The sequence below is a fragment of the Oryctolagus cuniculus genome, chromosome 9 (genome assembly GCF_964237555.1).
Source record: "Oryctolagus cuniculus chromosome 9, mOryCun1.1, whole genome shotgun sequence".
NCBI classification, from domain to species: domain Eukaryota; kingdom Metazoa; phylum Chordata; class Mammalia; order Lagomorpha; family Leporidae; genus Oryctolagus; species Oryctolagus cuniculus.
Window position 1 is genome coordinate 96,152,892 of NC_091440.1, and position 27,572 is coordinate 96,180,463.

At 51.6% G+C, this 27,572-nt stretch overlaps 1 protein-coding gene and 1 long non-coding RNA gene across 3 annotated transcripts; one reads left to right on the forward strand and one right to left on the reverse strand.

Moving 5' to 3' along the window:
- Positions 1-3,869: 3,869 nt before the first annotated feature.
- On the reverse strand, positions 3,870-25,596 carry LOC127492132 (uncharacterized). 2 transcript variants are annotated; one of them, XR_011378929.1, is made up of 4 exons: positions 25,048-25,596; positions 21,926-22,012; positions 10,982-11,141; positions 3,870-5,451 (listed from the first exon to the last, which is right to left on the reverse strand). It is a non-coding gene; the product is annotated as an uncharacterized lncRNA (long non-coding RNA). The 2 variants fall into 2 exon arrangements; XR_011378930.1 differs by having other exon boundaries at positions 7,733-11,141.
- On the forward strand, positions 13,125-24,852 carry LOC138843846 (interleukin-17 receptor A-like). The gene is made up of 4 exons (XM_070049176.1): positions 13,125-13,654; positions 14,705-14,817; positions 19,091-19,217; positions 23,728-24,852. Exons 1-4 carry the CDS (start codon positions 13,639-13,641, stop codon positions 23,757-23,759), a joined length of 288 nt encoding a protein of 95 aa, XP_069905277.1. The 5' UTR covers positions 13,125-13,638; the 3' UTR covers positions 23,760-24,852.
- Positions 25,597-27,572: the final 1,976 nt, after the last annotated feature.

Genomic DNA, 27,572 nt, shown 5'->3' on the forward strand with positions numbered 1-27,572 from the left:
CAGCTTAACAGCCACACCACATGCCTGCCCCTGGAAATACATCTAAAATTTTCAACATTTACTTGAAAGGTAGAGAAAGGGAGAGCTCCCAAATGCCTGCAAATCGCAGGGCTGAAGCTGGGATCCAGGAACTCAGCTGTTTGCCCTCTTACCTGCTGCCTCCACGGGTCTACATTAGCAGGAAGCTGGAATGAAAAACTCAAGCAGGGCCTTGTTTTTTGCACAGGCAGAGTTAGAGAGAGAGAGAGAGAGAGACAGAGAGAAAGGTCTTCCCTCGTTGGTTCACCCCCAAAAAGGTCACTACAGCCAAATCCAAAGCCAGGAGCCAGTCTCCCACGGACTTGGGCCAGTCTCCCACTGCCTCCCTGGGTCACAGCAGAAAGTTAGACTGGAAGAGGAGCAACTTGGACAGAGCCCAGCACCCCAACTGGGACTAGAACCTGGGGTGCTGGCGCCACAGGTGGAAGATTAGCCTAGTGAGCCATGGCACCAGCCCCGGAGCAGGTCTCAGAAGCTGACACTCCTATGTGGGATGCAAGTGTCTCAATCAGCATCTTAACTGATAGGCTAAATGCCTCCCCCTTTTGGAAATATTTTGACATTGTTTTCTACATCTCCAGCTCACTAGAGATTCTAAAATTCCTAGGAAAAATAAAATGAGATTCTGATAATTCATGTATATCAAATCTCACACTTTCCTTATTAATGCCAATTGTGTTTAATTTCACAATTATAGATCTCAACAAACTTCAACATTTACTTTTTCCACTCCTAAGAAGTAGATGAAAGGCTCTAGTTTTTAGCAATTAATTAAATACTATCATATCTGATTGATCAAAGCAAACTAGGAAATAATTTTTGTTAACTTGCAACTAATTTCAAATTGGGGAAAGTTGCAAGAATTTGAATACTAATGAATTCTAGAAGGGGTGGAGTTGCCTGCAATGCTGCATCCCATTTAGGAGTGCAGGTTTAAGTCCCAATACTCTGCTTCCATCCAACTCCCTGCCATTGCACCTGGAAAAGCAGTGGATGGTAGCCTAAGTACTTGGGCCCCTGCCACACACATGGAAGACCTGGGTAGAGTTCCTGGCTCTTGGCTTTGGCCTGGCCCAATGTCTGTTGCAATTGTTTGGGGAGTGAACCAGTGCAGGAAAGATCTGCCTCCCTGTTCCCCTCATCACTCTGCCTTTCAAATAATTAAATCTGAAAAAAAAAAAAAAGAATATGAACAGTATAAATAACTCCTTTATGTGCCTTTACCAGGTTTATCAATTGTTAATATGTTGGGCAGTTGGTTTTAGGTCCACACAATGACTCATAAAAAATGGATTAACCTGGTTCCTTCTGATTTGGGACTTCCTGTCATACAGAGATGTAGACCAAAGCACCTGCATTAGTAGTTACACGTGTTTGGTAGACTACAACCAAAACCACTTCTCATGCTCATGTTATTGATTTATGCTTTCCCCCTGTTTTCAACAAATTATTAAATCTAAATCATATGCTTGTTAAAACATTGCCTGGGTAGTCCACTCCCAACAGCTTGGCTAACTTTACACATATTACAAGGCTGAACTTTGGGCTCTAAGTGCCAAATTGAAAAATAAAATTCCAGGCCTTTCAATACAGAAGAAAATATATGAAAGCCATAAACTTCCCCAGATTTCCCAGCTTTGGCTCTTGCACTCCCTCTTCTGGCTAAAAGTTGCCCTGAAGACAGTTCAATTAAACATGATGGGATGGGAGATGGAGTAGGAGATGGGATGGTTTGTGGGTGGGAGGGTGGTCATGGGGGAAAAACTGCTATAATCCAAAAGTTCTACTTTCGAAATTTATATTTATTAAATAAAAGTTTTCTAAAAAAAATAAAAACAAACAAAAACATCATGACTATTAAAACAATTATGTGGGGGCTGGCACTGTGGGATCACGGATGCAGTGCTAGCATCTCATATAGGCGCCGGTTTGGGTTCTTGTTGCTCTACTTCTGATCCAGCTCTCTGCTGTGGCCTGGGAAAGCAGTAGAAGATGGCCGAAGTCATTGGGCCCCTGCACCCTCATGGGAGACCTGGAATAAGCTCCTGGTTCCTGGCTTCAGTTCAGCACAGCTCTAGCTGTTGTGGCCATCTGAGGAGTGAACCAGCGGATGGAAGATCTCTCTCTCTCTCTCTCTCTCTCTCTGCCTCTCCTTCTTTCTCTGTGTACCTCTGACTTTCAAATAAATAAATAAATCTTTAAAAAATACAATTATGTGATACAGAACCAACAGAGCACCACTGTAGATTTAAACAAAAGGAGGAAGGGCATTGAGATTATGCTGGTCCAAATGTCCTGCATCCACAGGAGAAGGCAATGTACAAGATTAGAAAAAGAAGATGACTGCAAAGCTAGGAGGACATCTTCTGCTTACCTAGAACGTCCACCCGTGAAGCCCACGTCAAGGTCATATGGCCAGTTGACGGAGACAGGGGAGAAAGAGGTGGGGATGAAGGCTGGGAGGGAGGTATCAGGCACCAGGAGTAATCACCTGATATTGCTGATCTTTAAAACTTAGGAAACCTTTGCCCAAGTAGCCACCTCTGCAATCCAGGTTCCTTGAAGGCAGGAACTGAGTCCAGTTTATCTTAGTGGCATGCGTAGGCTGCACAGTTTCTTATTCAATGAATTGAGAGTGACGGGGCTGTCATTGTGGCCCAGTGGTTAAGCCACTGCTCGAGCACGCTGGCATCCCATTTTGGAATGCCTGGGATTGAGTCCCGCCTCTGCTTCTGACCCAGCTTCCTGCTACTGCCTGCTCTGCGAGGCAGCAGACGGTGGCTCACTTCCTTGGGCCCTGCCACCACTGGGGGAGACCGGGATGGAGTTCCTGGTTTCTGGCTTTGACCTGGTCCAGCCTCGGCTGTTCTGGGCATTTAGGGAGTGGATAGAAGATCTCTCTCCCTCCCTTATCCTCTCTCTCTCTGCCTTTCAAAAAAAAAGAGCAATTACCACATGAAGTCTGCTGGTAGTAGTTTCATACTAAATGAGTAGATTTTAGTGGCTTTTGCCACAAAACCAAAAAAAAAAAAAAAGGGTGACTATGTGAGACAACAGGTATGTTAGTTTGCTTCAGTAACCTGTTTTCCCCCAAAGAAGCCTTTTATTTAAGGAATACAAACTTCATTCATTTTATGAGTACAAATTTAGGAATATAGTGATTCTTCCTAGCATACCCCTCTCCACTCACACTCCCACTCCTCCTCCTCCTCCCTCTCCCATTCTTAGTCTCATTCTCCACTAAGATTCATTTTAGATTAACTTTATACACAGAAGACCAACTCTATACTAGGCAGAGTTCAACAATTTGCATAATAAAACAAAAGCAAAAGCAAAAACAAACAAACAAAAAAACCTGTTCCTCAACAGTCCAGACAAGGGCTGTTCAAAGTCATTGCATCTTGGGCTGGCGCCGCGGCTCACTAGGCTAATCCTCCGCCTTGCGGCACCGGCACACTGGGTTCTAGTCCTGGTCGGGGCGCCGGATTCTGTCCCGGTTGCCCCTCTTCCAGGCCAGCTCTCTGCTGTGGCCAGGGAGTGCAGTGGAGGATGGCCCAAGTGCTTGGGCCCTGCACCACATGGGAGACCAGGAAAAGCACCTGGCTCCTGCCATCGGATCAGCGTGGTGCACTGGCCACAGCGGCCATTGGAGGGTGAACCAGTGGCAAAAGGAAGACCTTTCTCTCTGTCTCTCTCTCTCACTGTCCACTCTGCCTGTCAAAAAATAAATAAATAAATAAAAACCAAAGTCATTGCATCTCGAAGTTAATTTCACTTTTTTTTAGAAACTTAATTAACTTTAAAGAAGCACCCAAGAATGATACATCTTTTGCAAGCACTTAGACATAATTATAATACAACTCTTTGAAGACAGAGGTCCTGCATGGGAAGTTAGTGCACAGTGACTTCTGTTGTTGATTTAACAACTAACACTCTTATGTATGATGTCAGTGATCACCTGAGGCTCTTGACATGAGCTGCCTAGACTATGGAAGCCTTTTGAATCCACAAACTGTCAGTATTTAGACAAGGTCATAAGCAAAGTGGAAATTTTCTCCTCCCTTCTTTGATGACTGCTTTTTTCCTTCAGTAACCATATTACTATCTGTATATATCTGTACCATTATGTTGTATACCTTGAGTATATACAATTTTTTTTATTTGACATATAGAGTTATAGACAGTGACAGAAAGAGACAGAGAGAAAGGTCTTCCTTCCATTGGCTCACCCCACAAATGGCCGCTATGGCAGGTGCTGCGCCAATCCAAAGCCAGGAGCCAGGTGCCTCCTCCTGGTCTCCCATGCGGGTGCAGGGGCCCAAGCACTTGGGTCATCCTCCACTGCCCTCCTGGGCCACAGCAGAGAGCTGGACTGGAAAAGGGGCAACCGGGACTAGAACCCGGCACCCATATGGGATACTGGCGCCGCAGGTGGAGGATTAACCAAGTGAGCCACAGCACTGGCCCCAATACAATTTATTTTTAAAAATAGGTGAAGGAGGACGGCACCGCAGCTCAATAGGCTAACCCTCAGCCTTGCGGCTCCAGCACAATGGGTTCTAGTCCCAGTCGGGGCACCGGATTCTGTCCCGGTTACCCCTCTTCCAGGCCAGCTTTCTGCTGTGGCCCGGGAGTGCAGTGGAGGATGGCCCAAGTGCTTGGGCCCTGTAACCCATGGGAGACCAGGATAAGCACCCGACTCCTGGCTTCGGATCAGCGCGGTGCGCCGGCCACAGCGGCCATTGGAGGGTGAACCAACAGTAAAGGAAGACCTTTCTCTCTGTCTCTCTCTCTCATTGTCCACTCTGCCTATCAAAAAAAAAAAAAATAGGTGAAGGAAAAGAAGAATAAGTGACTAATATATTTGATTTTGTTTAACATGTGCACATTTGTTGTTTGTTTCAATCTGAAATACAAATACTAAAGTAATAAATTATAGTAAACAAATATTAAAGTATCTAGGAACTAATAGCTTTTCAGTAACCAAAATTATTTACATCCCTCTATGTAGATGCATTTTTCCAATTGTTCCTGAAACCCACCTGTTTGCATTTTTTTAGAATAATACTATTCTAGACCTAGAATGGGCTACAGGAGGTATCTATTTTACAGCCCAAATCAATAGTTACCAGTTTAGTGTTTGAACATCATCATACACAATTCTACAGATTGCATCCCCTCTCACCTGTCCTGGGCTTAATCATGTTTGCTACATACCCTAAAAGGGTAAATAGTTGTGGCATTGCCAGGGCAACAAGAGCTTCAGTGGAGTGGGACAGGGAAGTTTTGGATCGCAGAGGCCACAGGGCAGGGCGATGCTTGCTGCCCAGCGTGGAATTCCGTCTTCTCCGTGGCACAGACTTCCCCGTCCATGCCCTCATCCTGCCTTTCGAGGAGCTTCGCTGGGTTTCCCTAGGGGTCAAAGCGCAATGCGGGATCATCATTAATTCAGATCAAAGGCAACAGTAGTGAAAATTAATAACTGCCATTTATCAAAGGCCGACTGGGTGTGTATATTCTCTCTCTCTTTCCCTCTCTCTCTCTCTCTCTCTCTTGCGTGATGCAGAATTCTGACTATCATCTGGGATCACAGGGGCATGGGGAGCTCAGCTTTGGCCTCCCAGTTCCGCTGAAATCCTGCCTCTTGCCTTGGCTTCAGCTGCGGGCGCCCGCTTCCATGCTCTTTCTGGCCTCGCTGAACTTGTGCAGAATCAAGGTTCAGGGCTTGCCGAGCTTACTGTTGCATCTGATTATTGCAACATCAGTAAGACAAACTTGCAGATTTAGTGCTAACAGTGGAATATGAGTGGTCCCTGATTTACTACAGTCCAGTATATGATTTTTTTTTTTTTTTTACTTTATGGTGGTGCAAAAGTGATATGCATTCAGTGGAAACCACATTTGGAATTTTGAATTTGGATCTTTTCCAGGCCTTGTTCTGTGAGGCCCCAGGCTTTCTTGCATACTGAGCAGTGGCAGCCCCATCATCACCAGGGGCCATGACCCACGCTCCACAGAGTGCTCTGGGGCGAAGCTAGGGTGTGCAGTATGTTAAATGTACTCCCATGCATTTTCCACTTCGAATATTTTCAATATCATTGGGATGCAATCCTGTTGTAAGTGGAGGCTCATCTGCACAGGACTTACTTTCAAATAAAGGCAAGCATTCTATACGAATTGTTGAGTGCAAGGCTGCCTCTTTGTATTTAGAAACTGGAATTCTATGAGTCAGCAGAGAGTGAATCTATATTTATTATTGTAAGACGTGGTGAATGTGAAATCCATTAATTTTTTGTAAAATAAGGCATGCTAGCTTTTGGATACATATCCTTTTTTTTAGTCAACAAATGTTCATGCACATTTAAATGACAATAGATGGCAGAACTATGCAGATTAGTAGATGGAATCCCCATTTCAGACTTTGCAGAATTGTTTGATATACTGGCATCTTTAGCATTAATAAAGTGGCATTTGATGACTGTATTTATTGGTTTTCTTTTTACATTCTTCTTAAGCCATGATCCTGTTATGGAAAAATGCCCTTTTGAAATTCTTCAGTGTTTATAATCAGCATGTTTTTTTTCCCCCACTTAAAATGTCACAGGAGGATGGACTCACAAGTCATTCTCCCACAAGTTCCCTGGTAAATCATCTTTGATCCACACATGAGAAGACCAAATGCAGAAAAGTAGAATATTTCTTTTTTTAAAAAAAATATTTCTTTGAAAGGCAAAGAGAGAGCAACAGAAAACTTGAACCTAAGGTTCACTCCCCAGATGCCCACAGCAACCGGGGCTAAGCTGGGCCAATGTGAAGCCAGAAGCTGAGAACTGAATCCAGATCACCCACATAGGTGGCAGGGACCCAATTCCTTGAGCCATCACCTCTGCATCCTAGGGTCTGCATTGGCAAGAAGCTAGAACTGGGAGGGGGCCAGTACTGTGACGTAGCGGGTAAAGCCGCCACCTGCAGTGCCAGCATCCCATATGGGTGCTGGTTCGAGTCCCAGCTGCTCCACTTCTGATCCAGCTCTCCGCTATGGCCTGGGAAAGCAGAGCTGGAACTGGGAGCAGAGCCAGGACTTACAGCGAGGTGCTCCTGAGTGCAATGCGGGCACCCCGAGTGCCATCCTGATCGCTGCACCCAGTGCTCATCCCAAATACTTCTTTTTAAGTGAGCTACTCAAATACCTTGCTTCTCTTCCTATAACAGTCAAAAGTGGGCTCTACTTATTAACAGGTAGGTAGCTACCAAAGGAAAAATCTAGCCACTGATAGTGGAGAAATTATTTCTCTTCTCCATAGTGTTAAACGTATAACATTACACTGATAAAACTTTCAGGGTAAAATCACGTTAATGTGGTAGGTTAACTGAAGAAACAGCCCGAATGCTCTATCCCCACGCGTGTATCCATAGCTTGGCCATGGCTTTGCAGTTCTTTCTACCACTAGGTGGTGTCCATTTTCCACTCTGGATCTGGGCAGCCTTGTAACTTAATCCAGCCAACAGAAGGCAGCAGAAGGGACTGCTGCACCGGCCCTGAGCCCAGTTCTCAAGAGCTCTTGCATGCTTCTGCTCTCACTCCTTGGCCCCTCCACACCTGCAGAACGAGTTCAGTCATCTGCAGGAGGACAAGCAGAGGACACAGTAGCAGCTGAGGGTATCCCACCCTGGCCAGTCCCAGCACACCTACCCAAGTGACTGCAGCCACAGCAGCTGAGTAGTTCAGCTGAGATCCGTGAGAGCAGGACTCCCTGGCTGCCTGCAGAATGGCGGAAAGACAACTGATAGAGTTAATGAGTGCTTATTTATATCAGTATCAGGCTTATTCTTTTATCCCAGGGGCCTCTGTCACTTTACAACTTGGCCACTTAGAATTAAGGTGAGGATTACCACTCCCAATGTATAAGGAACCACACAATAGAGCCTCATTATGGTCTGGAGCTTTCTCAGGTCCTAGTCCACGTCTATTTCACCCTAGAGCTGTGTGCATAACCACTGAGATACATCTTCACTCCAACACACAGTCTGGGATGAGCTCCAGCAAGAACAGAGAAGTCTCGAATATATGTGATGTTAGGAAATGAAGAAAGCTGCTCCCATGTGAAAACTACTGCCATGTATTAAATGCACCGAATTTTCTGGAAAAGGGGTTGGTACGGCAGGGAGTGTCATAATCTCATTGCAAACTGGCGGCCAGGAGAGCAATAAAAGTTTTGTGGGGTAGATGCTTGCCCTTGCATCAAGATTCCCATGCCAGGGCTTGCTCTGGGGGTAAAGCTACCACCTACAGTGCGGGCATCCCATACGGGCACTGGTTCAAGTCCCAGCTGCTCCACTTCTGATCCAGCTCCCTGCTAATACACCTGGGAAAGCAGTGGAAGATGGCTTATGTGGGAGATTCAGACAGAGTTTCATGCTCCAGCTTCACAGCTGTTAGGGCCATTTGGAGAGTGAATCAGCAGGTATAAGATCTCTGCTTGGGGCCGGTGCTGTGGTGTAGTGGGGTAAGCCTCCACCTGTGGCACCAGCATCCCATATCGGTACTGGTTCGAGTCCTGGCTTCTCCTCTTCTGATCCAGCTCCCTGCTAATGGCCTGGAAAGCAGCAGAAGATGACCCAAGTACTTGGGCCCCTGCACCCACCTGGGAGACCTGGAATAAGCTCCTGGCTCCTGGCTTTGGATCTGCCAGCTCTGGCTGTTTTGGCCATTTGGGGAATGAACCAGCAGAGGGAAGACCTCTCTCTCTCTGTCTCTCCCTCTGTCTGTAATTCTACCTCTCAACAAAATAAAAATCTTAAAATAAATAAATAAAGAAAACTTGGAACTTTAACAAAAAAAGATCTCTGCTCTGTCTGTAACTCTGCCTTTCAAATAAATAAATCAAATCTTTCTTTCTTTTTTTTTTTTTTTTTTTTTTTTTTTTAATTTGAGAGCCAGCGAGAGAGTCTCAGAAACAGAAAGCCTTCCATCCACTGGTTCACATCCGCCCCCGCTCCCCACCCCTCCAATGCTTGCAACAGGTAGAGCTGGACCAGGATGAAGCTGGGCACAGGGAACTCAACCTTGGGTTTCCCATGTGGGTAGCAGGGATTCAATTACCTGAGCCATCACCAGTTGTCTCCTAAGGTGTCCGCTGGCAGGAAGCTCCAACTGGGACTAGAGCCAGCTGTAGAAGCCAGGTTCTGCGACACAGGCCCTGGGCATTTTAACTGCCCTGCAATCCATTTTTAATACATCCCTTCCATGATTCTCATGGATGCTAAAGGCTGAGAGCCACGAGGCTAAAGGAGGCCTTTTTTTAAGGCACTTTAAGTTCAGATCTTGTTTCAGTCCAGAAAGATGGAGAGAGGCGGCTCTTATCATCTTAGCTCTTTGCTCACGGCGGGGTCCTGTGGGAAGCCGGGGTTCCCTTGCTCCCTGGCTCAGTTTGGTAAATGAAAGCAGGCAGGGGAAAGTCACAGGAGAAGTTGCCGGCTGCTGGGTGAGGCCTGGGAACTCCTCCCCTGCACCTTCGGCAGAACCCTGCAGCCACCCTCACAAGCTCAAAGCACCTTGAACATGTGTCATGGGCCAACTATTTCCAAGCAAGATGCCTTGCCTCCAGCTGTGAAATTGATTAGTTGCCTTAACGTCCCAGAAGAGTGTCCATGGCAGCTAGGGTCGCTATTTTCAAACAGGACAACACCACAGTGTGTGAGAGGGGCAGGGCTGCAGGGCTGTGTATTCGGAACAGGAAAACACTTTTTTTTTTTTTTTTCTGAAGTTGGGAGCTGGCACACACAGGGGGATCAGTGTGTGAAGAAATGCGATATCAATTTTATTATGTTGGATTTTTTTTTTTTGTTTGACTAGCCGAAACATACATTCCGTACCACAAAGCCACTTCTGAAATCAGTATCCAGTGCCGGCATTGCATATGGGCACCGGGTTCTAGTCCCAGTTGCTCCTCTTCCAGTCCAGCTCTCTACTATGGCCTGGGAAAGCAGTAGAAGATGGCCCAAGTCCTTGGGCCCTGCACCTGCATGGGAGACCTGGAAGAAGCTCCTGGCTTCTGGCTTCGGATTGGCACAGCTCCAGCTGTTGTGTCCAACTGGGGAGTGAACCAGAGAATTGAAGACCTTTCTCTCTCTCTCTCTGCCTCTCCTTTTCTCTATGTAACTCTAACTTTCAAATAAATAAATAAATATTTTTAAAAAATGAGGTTGTGGAATTAGAAGAAGAAAAAGAAGATGGGAATTGGTCCACAGTGCCTCTGGGGAAGGTCTGGTCCTTGCCAACAGTGTGGCTGGTGAACTCCCTACTTGTATTCAGGAACATTCTATGGAGGGCAGGATAGAAATCAAACGTGCCTTATATAATACACGTGATGCACAGAAGTGATTACTCAGATCTGGTTTCTTTTTCCCTTGTCCTGGTCATTGTTTTTCATCAGAATGAGTTGTAAAGGTCCAATTAAAACCTGCCAGTCCCTTGCCCAGGGAAACTAAGCTTGTAGAAGAGTTCAGCCGTGGCCCATTGCATTCATCGTGCCCAGCCTTCACTTCCCCAGGTCATTGGTACATTTTCTAGTACTATTATGATACTCTGGTTTCTCTTCAGCTCATATAAATCTTTTGCCTTTTACTAATACTGTTAGGAAATACCTGAGGCTGGGTAACTTATAGAGGAAAGAGCTTCCTTTAGCTCACAGTTTCAGGCTTTGAAAGTCCAAACAGCTGACTCTTGTGAGGTCCCCACCTGCTGTCACCTCATAGCAGATGGCACCAGGAGTAGATGGCAAGACAGAGTCAGCAAGCAACAACCTCCCACTATGCCCCATCTCTTAAAGGCCCCCCGAACCCCACTTCTTGGAACTACCATACTGGGGACAAAGCTTCCACCACATTAATCTTTGGAGGACAACTCAGAGCATCCAGAAGACACCTGCTAAGCACTCACCATGTGGCAGACATGCGCTGAACACAGGGATATACTTGCAAAAGGGTGGCCTAAAGGAAGGAGACTCATGTGGCAAAGAATTAAGTAAGATGTGGTGAGTAGGTGGGAGTGGATGGGTGCGATACTTTCTTCACTCATCACAAGGTCATGGCCAAAAGTCCTGTAACGAAAAGGAGGTGAACGAGAGAAAAGCATCAGTTATTTAACCCAAGTTTTCCATGACACAGGCGCCTTCTTAGATGAAGACTCAAAGAACCAGGGAGAATTGTTTTTATGCTGAGGCTCCACGAAGCGTGGGGAGCCAGGTGGAGACGCATGTGGACGAACAGTGGAGACAGCAGCAAGGCCTGCCTCTCTGGGTGGTGTTCCCTCCCCACCCCACCCTCAGGGGAGGGGGGAAGATCCTCTGGAGTGAGGATCTTTAGGGGAGCAGGGGTACTGTGGCTTCCTGGGTTCCTGGCTGGTGCTGGAGGACAGGGGCTCTATGCCTGCTGTGGAGGAGGAGGTAGGCGGGCAGAAGGAGGTTAGAATCTGTGGGGAATCCCACAGGAGTCTCAAAGAGTCACAGATCACCACTTCCCTGGAAAGGAGATGAACTGTGGAAACGCCACAGTAAAACATTGAGTTAAAACGTTACCACTAGCCACAAAATAAAAGTAAAGTGGAGTCATAAGTCAGGAGTGGAGGCAATACCTAACGGCTGTTAGGGAGACACTCCTACTCATACCAAGCAGACATCTCTGGTCAGTCAGATAACAGTGCGCTATGGGCAATACCCTCCTACCCACGCTGACTGGACTGTTCATACATATGTAAGGCAGGAACAGTATTGACTGGACTGTTCAACTGCAAGCAAGGAGGAAACACATTGATTGGACAACAAGTTGGAGGATGGCAAGCTGGAGGACTGCCAGAAAATGAGGATAAAAAGGGGAGCCCTTGCACCACTCTCCATCCTTTCGAGGATCATGGCCTGGTGCATGTAAACCACCGGGAGTGGAAGAAAGAACGGAGCTGAGCTGAGCTGTCACTGACGAGATCCTGACTCAGTCCTGACCTGTCTGGCTTGCAATGCTGACATCCCCTATCGAGCACTGGTTTGAGCCTCAGCTGTTTAGCTTCTGATCCAGCTCCCTGCTGATGAACCTGGGAAAGCAGTGGAAGATGACGCAAGTACTTGGGCCTCTGCCACCCATGTGAGAGACCCAGATGGAGTTCTCGGTTTGGCCTGGCCCAGCCCCAACCACTGTAGCCATTTGGGAAGTAACTAGCAAAGATATTTCTTTATCTCTCTCTGCCTTTCAAATAAATAAATAAATCTTTGAATACATATATGTGGGAACTTCAAAATGTTTATGGAAAAATGGAACTAAAAGATAAGTTTTTAAGTCTTTTTACTTTTATGCCATATTTCATTTGCTAGTTCATTCCCCAAAGGCCTGCAACAAACAAGATTGGACCAGGTAGAAGCCAGGCACCCAGAATTCAGTCTGTCTTCCGCACGAGTGGCAGGGACCCAAGTAACTTGAGCCTGCTGCCTTCCAGGGTGTGCATTAGTAAGAAGCCAGAATCAGAAATGGAGCCGGGACTCCATTTGGGGTGCAGGCTTTCCAAGCCATGGCTTTACCACTGTGCCAGATGTCTGCCATCCTCTCTGTCTTACAATTTTGAAGTCCCCGGGTCGTAACCTTACTTCCTTCTAAAACCCCAGTTCCCTGCTGCCATCCGCTGTGCCTCTTGTCATCCCGGCTCCCCAGTTGGGTGGGGTGAGAATGCTGTGAGAAGAGGCCCCTCCCCAGAGCGCCCTCCCGAAGTGCATGGGCATCCCATGAATCCTATTCTTGGAAATGAGCCAGGGCAGAGCTTGGGGCCCGGCACGTGAGTGAAGTTCCTTCCCGGCTGTAATTGCCACCTTCGTTTTCTCCACAGGAGCTAAACTGCACAGTGAAGAACAGTAAGTCATCTCCCCTTGTTCCTCCTGGTGTGGCTGTGCTATAAAGCGATCGCCTCGTGCTGAGTTCTGACACGGGCCCCACCATCCCACCCCGGGACCCGTGTGGCTGCACGCTCCGTGGGAGGCACTGTGGAGAGCCCTGGATGTGTGCACCTGCACTGCCTGCGTGGAAGCCAAAGTCAGGAAATGAGGGATGGAACTGTGGGCTGGGTTTGGAAAGGATTCTCTGGGTGCTGCCCTAGTACAGCCGTAAGCCAGTTTCACTCACCACAACTTGCTTGTGGAAAGTCACAGACACCTGTACTGCTGGTCAGGTTTTGTTTAATTCCAGAAAAGGTACATATTTCAAGTGTCCTGACATACCTCATCCCTCCTGGGCCATATTTCTAACCACTGCTTCATCTAAAAACCAACCTGCGTACTTTTTTTGGCTCCTAAAATGCCCTTTAGACATCAGAGCTTTGCAATAACCCAGGCAAGTACTAGAATAGTGGTAGTGGAGCTCTCTGGACCTGCTGCTGGGCCACCACAGGGCCTCTGTTTCAACTCTGATTCCCGCCTTTCCCTGCCAGGTACCTGCCTGGATGACAGCTGGATCCACCCTTGAAACCTGACCCCCTCATCACCTAAAGATGTCCAGATCCAGCTGCACTTGGCCTACACCCGGTCTGGAGACCTTGTCCCTGTGGTTCACGTCGAATGGATGCTACAGACAGATGGTGAGTGGGCATATCATGGGATTCTGCCACCTCCATACCACCTGCCCCTTCTGATTCAGAGTTGGGTTCCCAAGCCTGTGTTCAGACACAAGGACCCAGATTCAGAGCTGGAAGGATCCATTGTTGCAATGCAGTTAATGCTTTTTCGTCACTTTATATAGCAACCCCCAGTAATATCTTCTCATAACGCCGTCCTTCATAAAAGGCCTTCCTGCAGTCTGTTTATCACTCTGGGGAGAGGGGAGGCAAGTAGTTAATCTTAGGACTACAGTGCCAAATACTTACTGGGAAAACGGTAACACATTGGCCAGCCTGCTTTTTCCCTTCATTTAGGGGCCAACACTTTTAAAAACACATGCCCTGAACCTCTTCAGAGAGCGTTTGTGTTGCAGAACTGGGAGGATAAGGTGCTGTGAGAGCCAGCCCAGATCAGTGAACAGGGCATGGAGGAGGTTCTCCGTGTAAAGCCCCAGCCTGAATGCTCCCTGTGGCTGCAGGTGATACCCATGCCATGTTGCCCATGCCCAAGCCACAGATTTGCAAAGCCTGGTGGTTAAGATTGCCCATGTCCCAAGTCACAGTGCCTGGGCTCACTTCCCAGCTGTGCTTCTGGTTCCAGCTTCCTGCCAATGCACACCCTGGAGGCAGCGGTGAGGACTCAAGTAGTTGAGTCTCTGCCACCCGTGTGGGAGACCAGGACCAGCCCTGTCTGTTGTGGATGAGAGCTCTTTCTTTCTGCCTCTCAAATGAATAAATAAAAGTAAAAGAAGCACATGTTACTCTAGCGAATGTGCTTTAAATATTCTGCTTTTGAAATGTGCAGAGCCTTCACTGAGAGCCCAGGACAAGGCGTCCTTGTCCTTGTCCGGTAGATGTGACTGTCCACACGCAGAGGCGAATCAAGGCCCCAGAGTGATCTGAGGAACAGGAAGCAGAGAGTTAGGCAAGACGGGAAGTGAGCAAGCATGGCAGAGAGGGAAGTGACACACCCTGTGGTTATGATGGCTGAGCTGCATCTGTTTGTCTCCTCTCCCGCACTCTGACCTTCAGCCAGCATCTTATACCTGGAGGGTGCAGAGCTATCCATCCTGCAGCTGAACACCAATGAGCGATTATGTGTCAAGTTTGAGTTTCTCTCCAGACTGAAGCATCACCACAGGCGGGTAAGGACAGAGCTCGTGAGTGCAGCGTGTGCCCTTCCCTGCCCCAGTGTGGACCTGCCCTCAAAGGCGGGTGCAGATTTACCATGGAGGCTGCTTCCAAGACGGGTGGTGTGTTTGTGGGCGCCTCCCTGACCTCCCAGCCTTGTGCTTTCTCCCCATTTTCCCTTTCCACTCTGCGAGGAAGTGGACTTGGCACATGACCTCCACAGCCCTGCCTCTTGCCATTTTTGTTTGCACCTGGAATTAATCTGGTGATGGCCACCAGGAATAAAACACGGTGTCCAGACCAAAGGGCTGCTGTGGGTGGCGCGGAGCTGCGAGTCCAGCGGTGGTTTCACCGCCAGATGGGAGAACGTTCTGCCTATTCAGTTTGCTTAAAGCAGTGGACCTCAGAGTATGTGCCCTGGGGCAGCAGCATCAGCAGCCCCCCGGGGTTTGTGTATGTGAATACTTCAAAAAGTGCATGGAAAATGGAGTTAAAAGATAAGTTCAGAGATGGGTATTTTATGTAGCAGCTAATACTCTGCTTGAGAGTCCCACATTCCATCAGAGTACCAGTTTGAATCCTGGCTCCCCGGAGTCTGATCCAGCTTCCTGCTAATGCCTCTGGAAGGCAGCAGATGATGGCTCAAGTTCTTGGGCCTCTGCCACACCTGTGGGAGACCTGGATGGAGTTCTGGACTCCTGGCTTTGGGTCTGGTCCAGCCCTGACGTCTCTCTGTGTGAGACCCTCACCTGTCGGGCTGGAAGAGCCACAGTGTCTCTCAACACCTGATGAGTATGTCTGTTTATTAGCATTCAGGCACCAACTTTTATAGGGTAAGAGGGGGAGAAAAAACCTGGGGTAGTAATGGCGATTCTATAGGGCAGAAGGGGCAGCATGCCAAAAGACCCCTAACCAATCGACTTATAGATTATGTAGGCCACATAGGCCCCTGGCCTGCTTTGTACAACCTGCCCACTTCTGGAATGTGGGAGTTGCTTATTGGCTCTCTGTTTATCAATCGTAAAGGCAGAGCCATAGGCTTCCAACAGGAAGGAGGGGTGGGGGACATGGGCCTGGAGCTCCTGCTGCCTGCCAGCAGCCAGGCTGTGGGGTCCCTCCCAACCTCCCACGTGGGCAGGGCAGGCAGTCCCACAGGATCACCCACACAGCCCTAGCTGTTGCAAGCATTTGGGAGTGAACCAGCCAATGGAAGATTTCTCTCTCTCTCTCTCTCTCTGCCTTTCAAGTAGTTGAAAATAAATAAATATTTTTTTAAAAAAAGATAAGTTTAGGGGAGGGTGTTTGGTGTACCAGTTAAGATGCTGCTCCGGGGCCAGCACTGTGGTGTAGTAGGCTGGGCCTCTGCCTGTGGTGCTGGCATCCAATATGGGCACTGGGGGTTGTGTCCCAGCTGCTCCTCTCCCACTCTAGCTCTCTGCTAACAACCTTGGAAAGCAGTAGAGGATGGCCAACAGCTTGGGCCCCTGAACCCATGTGGGAGACTCAGAGGAGGCTCCTGGCTCCTAGCTTCAGATAGGTCCAGCTCTAGCCATTGCGGCCATTTGAGGAGTGAACCATCAGATGGGAGATCTCACTCTCTCTCTCTCTCTCTCTTTTTCTATCTCTTTGTAACTTTACCCTTCAAATAAATAAATTAAAAAAAAGATGCTGCTTGGGATACCTGCATCCCATGTCAGAGTACCTGGGTTCAAGTCCCACCTCAGCCTCTCGGTTCCAGCCTCCTACTAATGAACACCCTGTGAAGCAGCAGGCGATGGCATATGTGCTTGGGTCCCTGCCACCCAAATGGGAGACCTGGATTGAGTTTCCACTTCCAGGCTTCATCGTGATCCAGCTGAGGCTGTTGCAGGCATTTGTGGAGTGAACCAGTGCATGGGAAGATTCTCTCTCTCTCTCTCTCTCTCTCTCTCTAACACACTCTCACTCACTCATTTTCTCTGCCTTTCAAATAAACAAGTCTATTTTGATGTAAAAAAAATTTGAAATCCATACATATGAGGAATCTTCAAACGTTTCAGGGAAAATGCATATTGTGAAAAAACTATGCATGGGTTTTAGAATTTTTTGCACCAAAATAAACTCACCTTTTAATTCCATTTTTCATGGACATTTTGAAGTACCCTCTTTTTTTTTAAGATTTTATTTTTTTACTTGAAAGTCAGAGTTACAGAGAAGCAGAGACAGAGAGTGAGAGAGGTCTTCCATCCATTGGTTCATTCCCCAGATGGCCTCAATGGCCAGAGCTAGGCCAATCCGAAGCCAGGAGGTTCCTCCAGGTCTGCCACATGGGTGCAGGGGCCCAAGCACTTGGACCATCTTCTGCTGCTTTCCCAGGCCATAGCAGAGAGCTGGATGGGAAGAGGAGCAGCTGGGACTAGAACCGGCGCCCATATGGGATGTTGGCATTGCAGGTGGTGGCCTTACCCACTCTGCCACATGCCAGTCCCTACCCTCATATTTTACATTGTAAGCCCCACCCAGACATTCTGAATCAGAAACTGAGGTAAGGCCAGCTCTTGGGGTCCACAGCCCTCCACATGATTCTGGAGCATGCTCTAGTTTGAAAACTCCTGGTTGAAATCTGAAAATAACCCTCTTCAACAGGCTAGATGTCCCACAAACACAAGTAGCAAGGCAGAGCCTCCCCCAAACTTGGCTGCTGTGTGGAAGGGGAGGAACAGGTTCCTAGCGCTACTTAGAGGAGAGAATGAGAGTTCTTCCGAGCCATCTGGGAAACAACTCAGCACAACTCGGTTAGCTCTGTAGCCCAGGTAGGTGAGGATCTCCTTCTCCCTCTACATTTTCCTGCTCTGGAATCCTTCCTTCCTTCCTTCCTTCCTTCCTTCCTTCCTTCCTTCCTTCCTTCCTTCCTTCCTTGACAGAGTTAGACAGTGAGAGAGAGAGAGACAGAGAGAAAGGTCGTCCTTCTGTTGGTTCACCCCTCAAATGGCCACTACAGCTGCAGCTACGCCGATCCAAAGCCAGGAGCCAGGTGCTTCCTCCTGGTCTCCCATGCAGGTGCAGGGGCCCAAACACTTGGGCCATTCTCCACTGCCTTCTTGGGCCACAGCAGAGAGCTGGACTGAAGAGGAGCAACCGGGACTAGAACCCGGCACCCATATGGGATGTTGGAACTGCAGGCAGAGAATTAACCAAGTGTGCCAAGGTGCTGGCCATGGAATGTTTTCAAGAGAACCCTGGCTTTCCCCTTTAAGGAGAAAGAGTTATTCAACAAGGAGTTTGTAGCTGCCTCTTATATGCCAGTTCTGACAGTTCCAAGTCCCCTGGTTCAGCCTTTATTCAGTTATTCCAGAATTTGAGAGGGCTGATGGGAGGGGAATGGCTACTTACACTTGCCCAAATCTTTTGTCTGTGACTCCGGTACCCACTGATGAGGTCCACATCTAAGATGTATAAAATAGGGGCCAGTGCTGAGGTGCAGTGGGTTAACACCCTGGCCTGAAGCGCTAGCATCCTGTATGGGTGCCAGTTCGAGACTTGGCTGCTCCACTTTTGATGCAGCTCTCTGCTATGGGCCTGGGGGAGCAGTAGAGGATGGCCCAGGGCCTTGAGCCCTAGCACCTGCGTGGGAGACCAAAGGAAGCTCCTGGCTTCAGATCAGCACAGCTCTGGCCATTTCGGCCAATTGGGGAGTGAGCCATTGGATGGAGGACCTCTCTCTCTCTCTTTCTCTCTCTCTTTCTTCCTCTCCTTTCTCTGTGTAACTCTGACTTTCAAATAAATAAATAAATCTTTAAAAAAAATAGGCATGGGTGGGTGTTCGGCACAGCAGTCGAGGTGCCCACGCTGCATAGCAGAGTATCTGGGTCTGAGTCCCAGCTCTGCTCATGATCCCAGCTTCCTGCTGATGCACACCTGTGAGGTCACAGTGATGACTCAAGTAGTCGGATCCCTGCCACCTGTGTGTCAGACCCAGGTTGAATTACCAGCTCTTGGCTTCAGCCTGGCCATTGCAGCCACTGGGAAGTGAACTGGTGGATAGGAGAGCTAGCTAACTCCCCCCACCTCAGTCTTTCAAGTAAATAAGAATTCAAATTCTTTTTCTAAAACTCAAATATATATATTTGAGAACACAGAAAAAAAAAACAGAAAAAAACAGATATACTGATGCAATCTCAGATTTTTGGATTTTAGAGTTTGTCTTATTTTTGACTGATTTTGGGGAGCACGTGGGGAAGGGGGTGCTTTGAGCCCAAGTGCATGAGAGAGGCGTGCGTGTAACCTTTCCAGTCCTTTTCCTTTCAGTGGCGTTTTAGCTTCAGTAACTTTGTGGTGGAACCTGGCCAGGAGTACGAAGTGACTGTTCACCACCTGCCCAAGCCGATCCCTGATGGGGACCCAGACCACCAGTCCAGGAACGTTCTTGTGCCCGGTAAGAGTATCCTGCCCAGCCATTGCCTTCACCATGGGGTTCTGTGGGAGGAAACCAACTGGTGGCTCAGCCAAACCTCAACACACAGCTCCCCCAGCAGCCACAGTCACCAGGCACTGGGAGCTAGCTCCTTGGTGTATGGCTGCAGGCTGTACTCCCCAAAACAGAGCCCCTTCTCTCATGATACCGCCGTAGGTACTGGCCCACACTCTCAAGAGTTCTTTAGAGAGAAGCCGCCTACTTCCTGCCTGGAACGTGTCTGGGAAACAGGCCACTCAGGCCAGCCCCAGCCTCCACCATTGTCGACGTGTCCCACCTGCGTTTCTCTAACACCCCTCCTGGGGTGACACACCCTCCTCTCCTCTCCTCCATGCTGCCCATGGTGACAGCTGGGTTACCTTCTAAACCCTCACTTGCTATGTGGGCCTCTTCTCTCTGCCCTCCCCACATCTCAGGTGCTCAAAGCCAGCTACAGGACAAGGTCTGGGTCTTCCCTTTTGTATAATCTTCAGAACCTCTTGCACACAGTAGCTGGTCAGGAAGTTCTTGTTGAGGGTGGCGATGGGGTGGGCATTGGTGCTGAGATCCAGGCAGTGAAGGGCCAATTAGCAATCACTAGGACAAAGGCAGGTGGTCCATGAGTCAACTCAAATCTGCTGTGTCATCTCCACCAAGGAGCACAGAGTCCTTGAGGATAATGGTCGGCAGCAGAACCTGGGCACTGGCGCTCTCCCCACCCCCGATGCCTCTGCCTTCCTGCTTCTGTGCCCTTTTCCTGTGCACGCTGGGTCATCCTCACCTGCTGCTCTTCCCACGCGTGCTGCTCCAAGCACGGGTGTCAACCAAGCACAGTCAGGCTGCTGTGACGGAGGTGACAGGCAGGCAGATGGGGGAACCACCAATATGGCCACGCTGCCTGCGCCGCCACTGCCTCAGCCCCGTCCCTGGGCCCCTGCACCATCCACGGTTTTGGGCCTCCTGAAGACACCGGGGAAACTCACCCAAGCAGGAGCCCCGTGCCCTTCCAGGCCTCTCGCCACCAGCCCCGTCCTTCAGGTCGTTTGAACACTGTGCATGCGTGTGTAACTGCGCATAGGGCCTTCGCACGCTGCTCCCAGGGGACATGGTCGGGGTGGGTCCAAGCATCCGGAAACCAGGCAGATTTCTGGCCTGTGGCACTGAGGCCCCGGGGGCCCTCAAGAAGCCTAGGGCTTCTGGGCCTCTGGCTCCTCCAGGGAGCTGCCCTTGTTTCCCAGCAGACCAGAAGCGGCCCCTGGCTCCAGCCCCTGCAGGACTAGGTCTGCAGAGAGCAGCAGGCACTCCTGTGGGTGCCACCTGAGGATTCCATGCGCTGTCCATCAGGCTGCATGGGTTACAGAGCCTCATGACCAGCAGCGCGAGTGCGGAGAGCAGCAGATGTGGACTGAATGGGCAGCAGAGAGGGCCAGGGCCCTGGCAGGCAGAGCTTGGGCCCCGGGAAGGGGATCCCCTTGGAGGCCACTGCTCCGGTTCTGCCAGTCCCTCCTGGTGATCAGAGTGGAGTGGAAACCTGGAGCTGTGGGGACTCCATCCAAGCTGAGGGCAAACCCAGGAGCCAGACACGGGATGGGGTCTGTAGTCCCCACTTCCACTTCTCTGCAGCCAAGGCTGTGGTGTGGGGCGAGTTTGCAGGCTTCGCATTGTTGCTGCTCTGTGTTTTGGAGCAGGGTGTAGAGGACTCCACAGCACCAGACCTTTCCCTCCAGGCACACGGCCCTCCCCACCCAGCCAGTCTGTGGCCCACTGACCTACAGTCTCCCTTGGGGTGCAGGGCACTGTTAGGCTGGGCTCTGAGAGGGGCAGGTGAGGATGTCAAGCACCCTGGGGCAGCAGGCCCCCACTGGCCCTCAAGTTACCAAAGATGCTGATGCTCTGCAAAGCAGTCCCTGGGAGGGAGGGAGGGAGGGAAGAGCAGGGCAGGCCAGGCCCTTTCTACTCACGCTGCCAGGACCCGGCATGGGGAGAGGCAGCCTCGCCGGGGGTAGGAGCTGCTGACCCTGATGGCCCAGTTCTTCTCCCCCAAGTCCCATGTCCTTCTACTCACCAGGGGAGCACGGCAGCCACCCCAGAGCCTAGGCTGGGCAGTGTTTGTAGGAATCAGGTTCCCAGATTGGTCCTCCATGCTCTGGCTAGTTGACCATTACTACAGCAGCACACCCTGTTCCAGTGTCTCCCAGGCAATTGGAGTAATCGGACAGGACTGCCCAGGAGCCAGGAGGGTGCGTCCAGGCCCAAAGACTGCCAGACGTGCCACCCCGGGGCCTTCTGTGGCAGAGCCAGCCTGGCCAAGAACCAGGGGCATTTGCAGTGGTGCTATCACTGTGGGCCTGACTCCAGCACCATGGCCCCGGTAAGTGCGAGCCCAGAGACAGGCCAGGTCCTGCCCGCTGCCTGCTGGAGGCAGAGCAGCCTGGCAAAGATGGGCTGAAACGCTTGCAGACAGAGCAATTAGAAACCTGGCTGATAGGAGACGCTGCAACAGTACAGACGGGGCCCAATGGCTGATGTGCAGGCTGCACTGGAAAGGGCTGGCTACAAATACGTATGACGTCAGCCAGGAAAGGGCACAGGGGCTGACAGCAGGGCACAGGAGGCAGTGCTGTGCGGGTGCCCTGTGCATGCACTAACCAGGGAGAATCCAGGCAAGTGGTGGATTGATAGCCACATACCAGCAGCAGCCTGGGGCCTGGGATTCCTTGCAATAGCCTCAGGCAGTTCGCATCCATCGATGGGATCATTCCAACCTGAGAAAGGACCTGAAAGGGGGAAAGTGTTCCAAATACGTCCAAAGCTGCTCAACACAGCTTCCTCAGAGAGGGGCTCAGTGGGCCGAGAAGGGAAGTCAGCGGAAGGCCGGTTTTAAAGCCTGGACAGGTCCCTCTTCTTCCAAGAGGAGATCCCCTCTGCTGACCTGTGCTCCTCTGGTCATTTCTGCCCTGCTGGCACCAAGGACCCCAGGGAGTGGCTCTGCCTGGCCGGCTCCTGGGATGTGAGATGGGGCCTTCCTTGCCCACCTGGGGTGTTTTGTGCTTTGGAGGGCCAGGCTGGGCTGCCCCTGGGGGCCCCTGTGCACCAGGTGAGGGTGCCTTGGGAAAAGTGCCCAGCAGTCCTGAGGGAGAGGCACACAGAGAGGACTCAGGGCCCATGGCTGTGTGTGTGGACATGGGAGGAGACAGGCTGGAGGCTGACCAGGGTGGGGAGGGGGTCTGCACTGCCCCAGCTCTCTGGGCTGAGGGAGGCATGGGGACAGGAATGTTCCCAAGGAAGAGGTTCCTAGCTGCTCAGTCCTTGGAAGCCCACCTCCTCTTGGGACCACCCCTTGCCTGGGCTCTGAGGAAGGGGCTGAGGGTCCCCCAAAGGCCAGCAGGCAGCTTGAGGGCTGTGAGCAGTCTGGGGCCACACATGAGGGGTTGGCACTGTCCCCCACCTCCCTGGCCTCCTCTCAGCCTTCCTGACACACAGGGACTTGAATGTGCAGCTGTGGATTTAAAGGGACCCCACGTGATGAATACACTGGAAGCCCTGGAGCCAGACCCCATCATGGCAGCAGGGATGCCCCAGGCCCCATGTGCTGGGAGGTGGGCCTGAATGGACAGGGCACACAGCAACGACACAGGCTCAGGCCAGCCCAGGGGCCAGCAGAGTTGCCATGGAAACATGCTAAGCTTTGGGTGGGGCCTAGGGGTGAGCAAAGCCTCTTTTTCTCCAGGCCAAGAGACACACCAGGAGAAAATCTGTGTCCCCAGGGCATATTCATCACCAGCAGGCCGAGGCCAAGCCAGGGCTGTCCCCCATGTCCTGCAGACATTCTCTCCCTGGAGAGAATGGCCTGGGGAAAGCAACTCCCTGGAAAACTCCTACTGGCCAGCCCTGGATTGTGAGGGTGGGAACCAGCTTCCTAACCACGGGCGAACACTCACCTCAGCTGTCCTGGGGGTCTCTCCCCTTCTAGCCAAGGTGGGAGTTAAATAAGCCGAGGCACAGGAAGGGCAGCAAAGAAACACTGGCCCTGCCAGAGGTGGAAAAGGAGAGTGTGCTCCGTGGGCGCTGGGGCTGGTGTGCCATTGGCCATGGAGGCTGCTGTCTCTGCAGCTTTCCGGCTCTGCTCCGTTCTCCTGGGACATCCTCCTGCCACGGAGGTGAGAGGGGAAGCTGGGCTGGGGAAGGGCTGTCTGTGGGCCATCCCTCCTGACCATGAGAAATGACCATGGTGTGCTCCCAGAACAGACTTAGCTTAGCCTTCATGCCGCCATGGTAACAGGCTCAGTAGGGTGTAGGATAGAGGGTCCAAACCCAAAGGAGTGCAACTGCTGAGCTCGCTTTGCACCCTGTGCACGCCTGTCATCTCCGTAATACACAGTGCTCTCAGGGCTCAGCTCCTGGAATTGTCGGCTTAGGTGAGTCCACAGTGTGCTGCCCCCCCCCAGCTGCCCCCCAACACCCACCCGTTCCCCTCCCTCGTCTGCCTTAGGCACTGTGTGGGGTTTAGATTGTACCTCCTGAGTTTCTCAACCAACGAGAAGATGCGGGAAGGGACCTCTGCATGCAGGGATCACAGGAGCTGTCTCTGAGGGTGGTGCCTGCTTCCACCTGCTGGTCACCACTCTCGAGACCTGGTATGGATAAAGGCCTCGCTTTCTGTTTCCTTCAGCTTGAGTCCATCCTTTGGTTGGGAGGTGGTCTCGGGTGGGTTTATCTCCCACAGTTCACCCCCTGTCTGGCAGAAGCCAAGCCCCCCACCCTGACAGAGGTGTCCCTGAGACTGCAAGGGGCCCTGTTCTCCAGGCCCCTTCCGTCCTGTGGGCACCTTTTCAGATCAGTGAGTGCTGCTGCCCAGGAATGCAGCCCTGGTCCAGAGCTGGTTTCTCCTGGCTCTCCTCCCACAGACCCACTGACCCACCATGTCCCCCAGCCAAGGGGCAGCATGAGCCACGGAGGGCAGGACACCCACCTGGCCTGAAAAGGCAGAAACCGTCACCATGGTGGGAGACAGGAGCATGGAAAGAGTGACTGAATGAGGAGCACCCACATGGTCCGCTGGGGGCTGGAGACACACTGCACACTGGGAAAGCAAGGCCACAAGAAGCCCTCTGTCTTGTTTGAGTGCAGACCCCACCTCAATTTTAGGACCCTCCCAGGCCCCAAGAGAGGACAGCCTGGAGCAAGGGGAGAGCTGTGGCGTCCATGGCTGCGGTGCTGTTGGATGCTCTGGTTGTAGCTGCCTGCTCCGAAGGGAGTGGCCCAGGACAGCTTGACCTTGAATTAGGGGTTAAGATGGAAAAGAACAACTACAATCAGGTCCTGGCTCAGAGGAGACAGGAGCAGAAGGAACGTGCCACGCCTTCCTCAGAGCACCTGCAGGACGCTCCCTGGATCCACAGTAAGCAGGAGGCGAGATGGAAAGGCAGCCCTGCTGAGGTGTAGCCCCTACTGAGCACACCTGCCCGGCACAGGCACCACCTTCCCACCTTCCCACCACCCACCCCAACCTGGCCCAAGTCCCAGGTGTCTTTTTCTTTTAAGATTTACTTATTTATAGGGAATGCAGAATGACACAGAGTCGGGGAGGGACAGAGAAAGATGAGAGAGAGAGAGAGAGAGAGAGAGAGAGAGAGAGAGAGAGAGAGAGATCCCATTGGCTGGTTAACTCCCCAGATGGCCACAGCAGCCAGGTCTGGGCCGGGAGAAGCCAATGGTCAGGAACTCAATCCATGTCTTTCTGCAGAGGAGGGGAACATGGCCAAAGCCGCAGGTTGCACCCCCAAGAGCTCAGAGAACGTGGGGCTCTTACCTGGAACTCAAGTCCAGAGTGCCTTGCTCCTAGAGCCTTCTGGCATATCCTGGAGGAGGCTCCTTGCACAGCCCTGTCTGGCCAGCAGGGGGCAGGCATAGGTAGAGTCCCAGTTCTTCAGCAGTCTGAAAAGTTGGCAAATAGACTTTAAACTGCTCTAGAGATCTGTTGCGGAGTCGAGGTCTTGTATTTTCCAGAAACTTGACCACCATCAAGGACTGATGTAAACATTCTGTAGCTTTGTGGTCCCCAGGCCCAAGGCCACCCAACCCAGGGTCAGATTCCCCAGCTTGGGGAGCCGGGAGTAGTTGTTTCAGCTCAGGGCAAGGTGACCGAGGACCAGCCCTGCAGCAGAGGTGCGGGGAGCCCCAGCCACACTGTGCCTCCTGTCCAGCCCCTGGAATCAGGGGTCCCCGGGAAGCAGCAGACAGGGCCCCCTCCTCTGAAGCTTCTTTCTCAGGCACTAAGTAAGCCATCCAGGGATGGCTTCTCAGGTCTACTGCAACTCCAGAGTCCCTGACCCAGAGCCTGGACAGCTGCCTGCCCTGCCCCCCCTCCCACCACCCTGGCCACTGCTGAGAGCAGGAAATCTGACCCAGGCCTCGGGGCCTTGTGACCCAGCTGAGTCTCCATCCTAAGGAGCTCCCCACCTCCATCTCTGTACTTTGCATTTCCAGTCTGTGGGGAGCAGCCCGGACTGGACTGAGTTACTGGAATTAAGACTTATTCTATGCATCTGCTCTCCCACAATATGGCGCTGGGAGAGAAGTAAACAGCTTCCACACAGCTGCCTCCAGTTCAACCAATAAACTGTAGGACCTGCTCCTGATTGGAGGAGAGCAGCGTACTCGGCGTGTGGGCAGCCGAGTTGGGATTGGCAGAGGAGGACTATAAAGGAGGAGAGAGCCGGCATGCACCGGGAACATCTAAGGGGAACATCTAGCTGAAGGAACACCTGTGCAGCCCCCGAGAAGAGCCGGCCGGCGGTGTGCCGCTCCCCTGCGGAAGTGGGGAAAGCGGCCAGGGGGAACCGCCCTTCCACGGAGGTGGAAGGGATAGTAGCCAACCCGGGAAGAACCAGCAGCAAACCCGGGGAGGGCCGAGCAGACGAAAGAACAGCGCAGGGTCCTGTGTCGTTCCTCCACGAAGAGGGGGAGCAACACAGTCCTGGGCCTGGGTTGCCTGGATGACTCCTGGAACTGCTGTGGGGATGACTGGGCTTGCATCCCATGGAGCATGGCCTTTGCCCCTGAGACCACCCCTCCCTGCAGGCTGGTTCTGTGTGTTGGCAGCATGGACTGCCCGCCCCTTCAACCTGGACATCTCCACCTGCACCTATTTACCGTGGCCCACCACAGCCACAAGGGAGACGTGCTCACCAGCTCCTACTGCCCCCAGGGCAGCCCAGAGCTCATGCCCTGCCCACCCAGCTCCTTCTGTTTCACCTCTCATAAGGAGCCATTGGGCTTCCACCCCTGCCCGACCCCTGGACCCCTAGGAGAAGCAGTGTGAGTGCGACTCCCAATGAGTGTCTTCTTTGCAAAATGAGACTCTCTCTGCTACACAATGGACATCGTTACCCTCAGTGTGGGCTGAACACAGGCGGTCACCACAGAGTAGCATGGGGCGTGGCCAGGTGGGCAGGTCTCTGTGCAGAGGGGGACTTGGTAGCACCTTGCTCACCTCCCCCACAAGGCCCTGAGCGCCCACATTTCCTGAGAGCCTACGTGGGCAGACAGCACTGGTCCCTAGGACTCCGGTGTACACTCATTCTCCCTGTTCTAATTGGCGCTCAGTTCCCATAGGGCCTGGGCACTCTGGAACATCGGGACCCAAGCTGCAGAGAATTGAACTCTTGCTCCAAATTCAGCTCTGTGGCTTTGTGACGATGACCACAGGCTCTCTGTGAACAGCAGTGGTGCCTGTGACACACGGGTGGGCAGGAAGGGACAGTGAGATGGAACGCTCGACTCAGACTCAGGGCAGGCTCAGCACAGGTCAGTCCCAGTCAGGGACCTCAGCCATACTCAACACCTCTCCAGACTGACACCCCCAGGGACCCAGTCTGCCCCATGGCCTCTTTCAGTAAGTCTACTCAGCACCCAGCCTGGCCCCCTCTCTCCCAGGCCTCTCCACACCTGGTGGTCCTTGCCGGGCTGGCTACTTCTGTGCAGACGGTGCAGACTCCTTGGCCCAGAGGATGGAGTGACGGGGCCCCCTGACCCCCAGGATTCTTTTGCTGTGTCTCCTTGAGCGCCACTCTCAGTCCCACCTGCCCATGCCCCAGGACTGCAGATGGACCCACTGGCTTACCCTGCATAGGGGACAGTGGGTAGGAAGCCAGAGGGAGGGGAGGGGAGCACTGGGGGGTGGGCCAATGTGAAGCAGGGCGTGGCTTCAGCACACACTGGGCGTCTGCTGTGGTTTCAGTGGTTCTCTGGGGGCAGTGACAGTGGCCTGGTCTCACCAGGAGCAGCTCTGGCTGGTCCGGGCCTGTGGGTCTACCCCAGCTGCAGGTGAAGGGC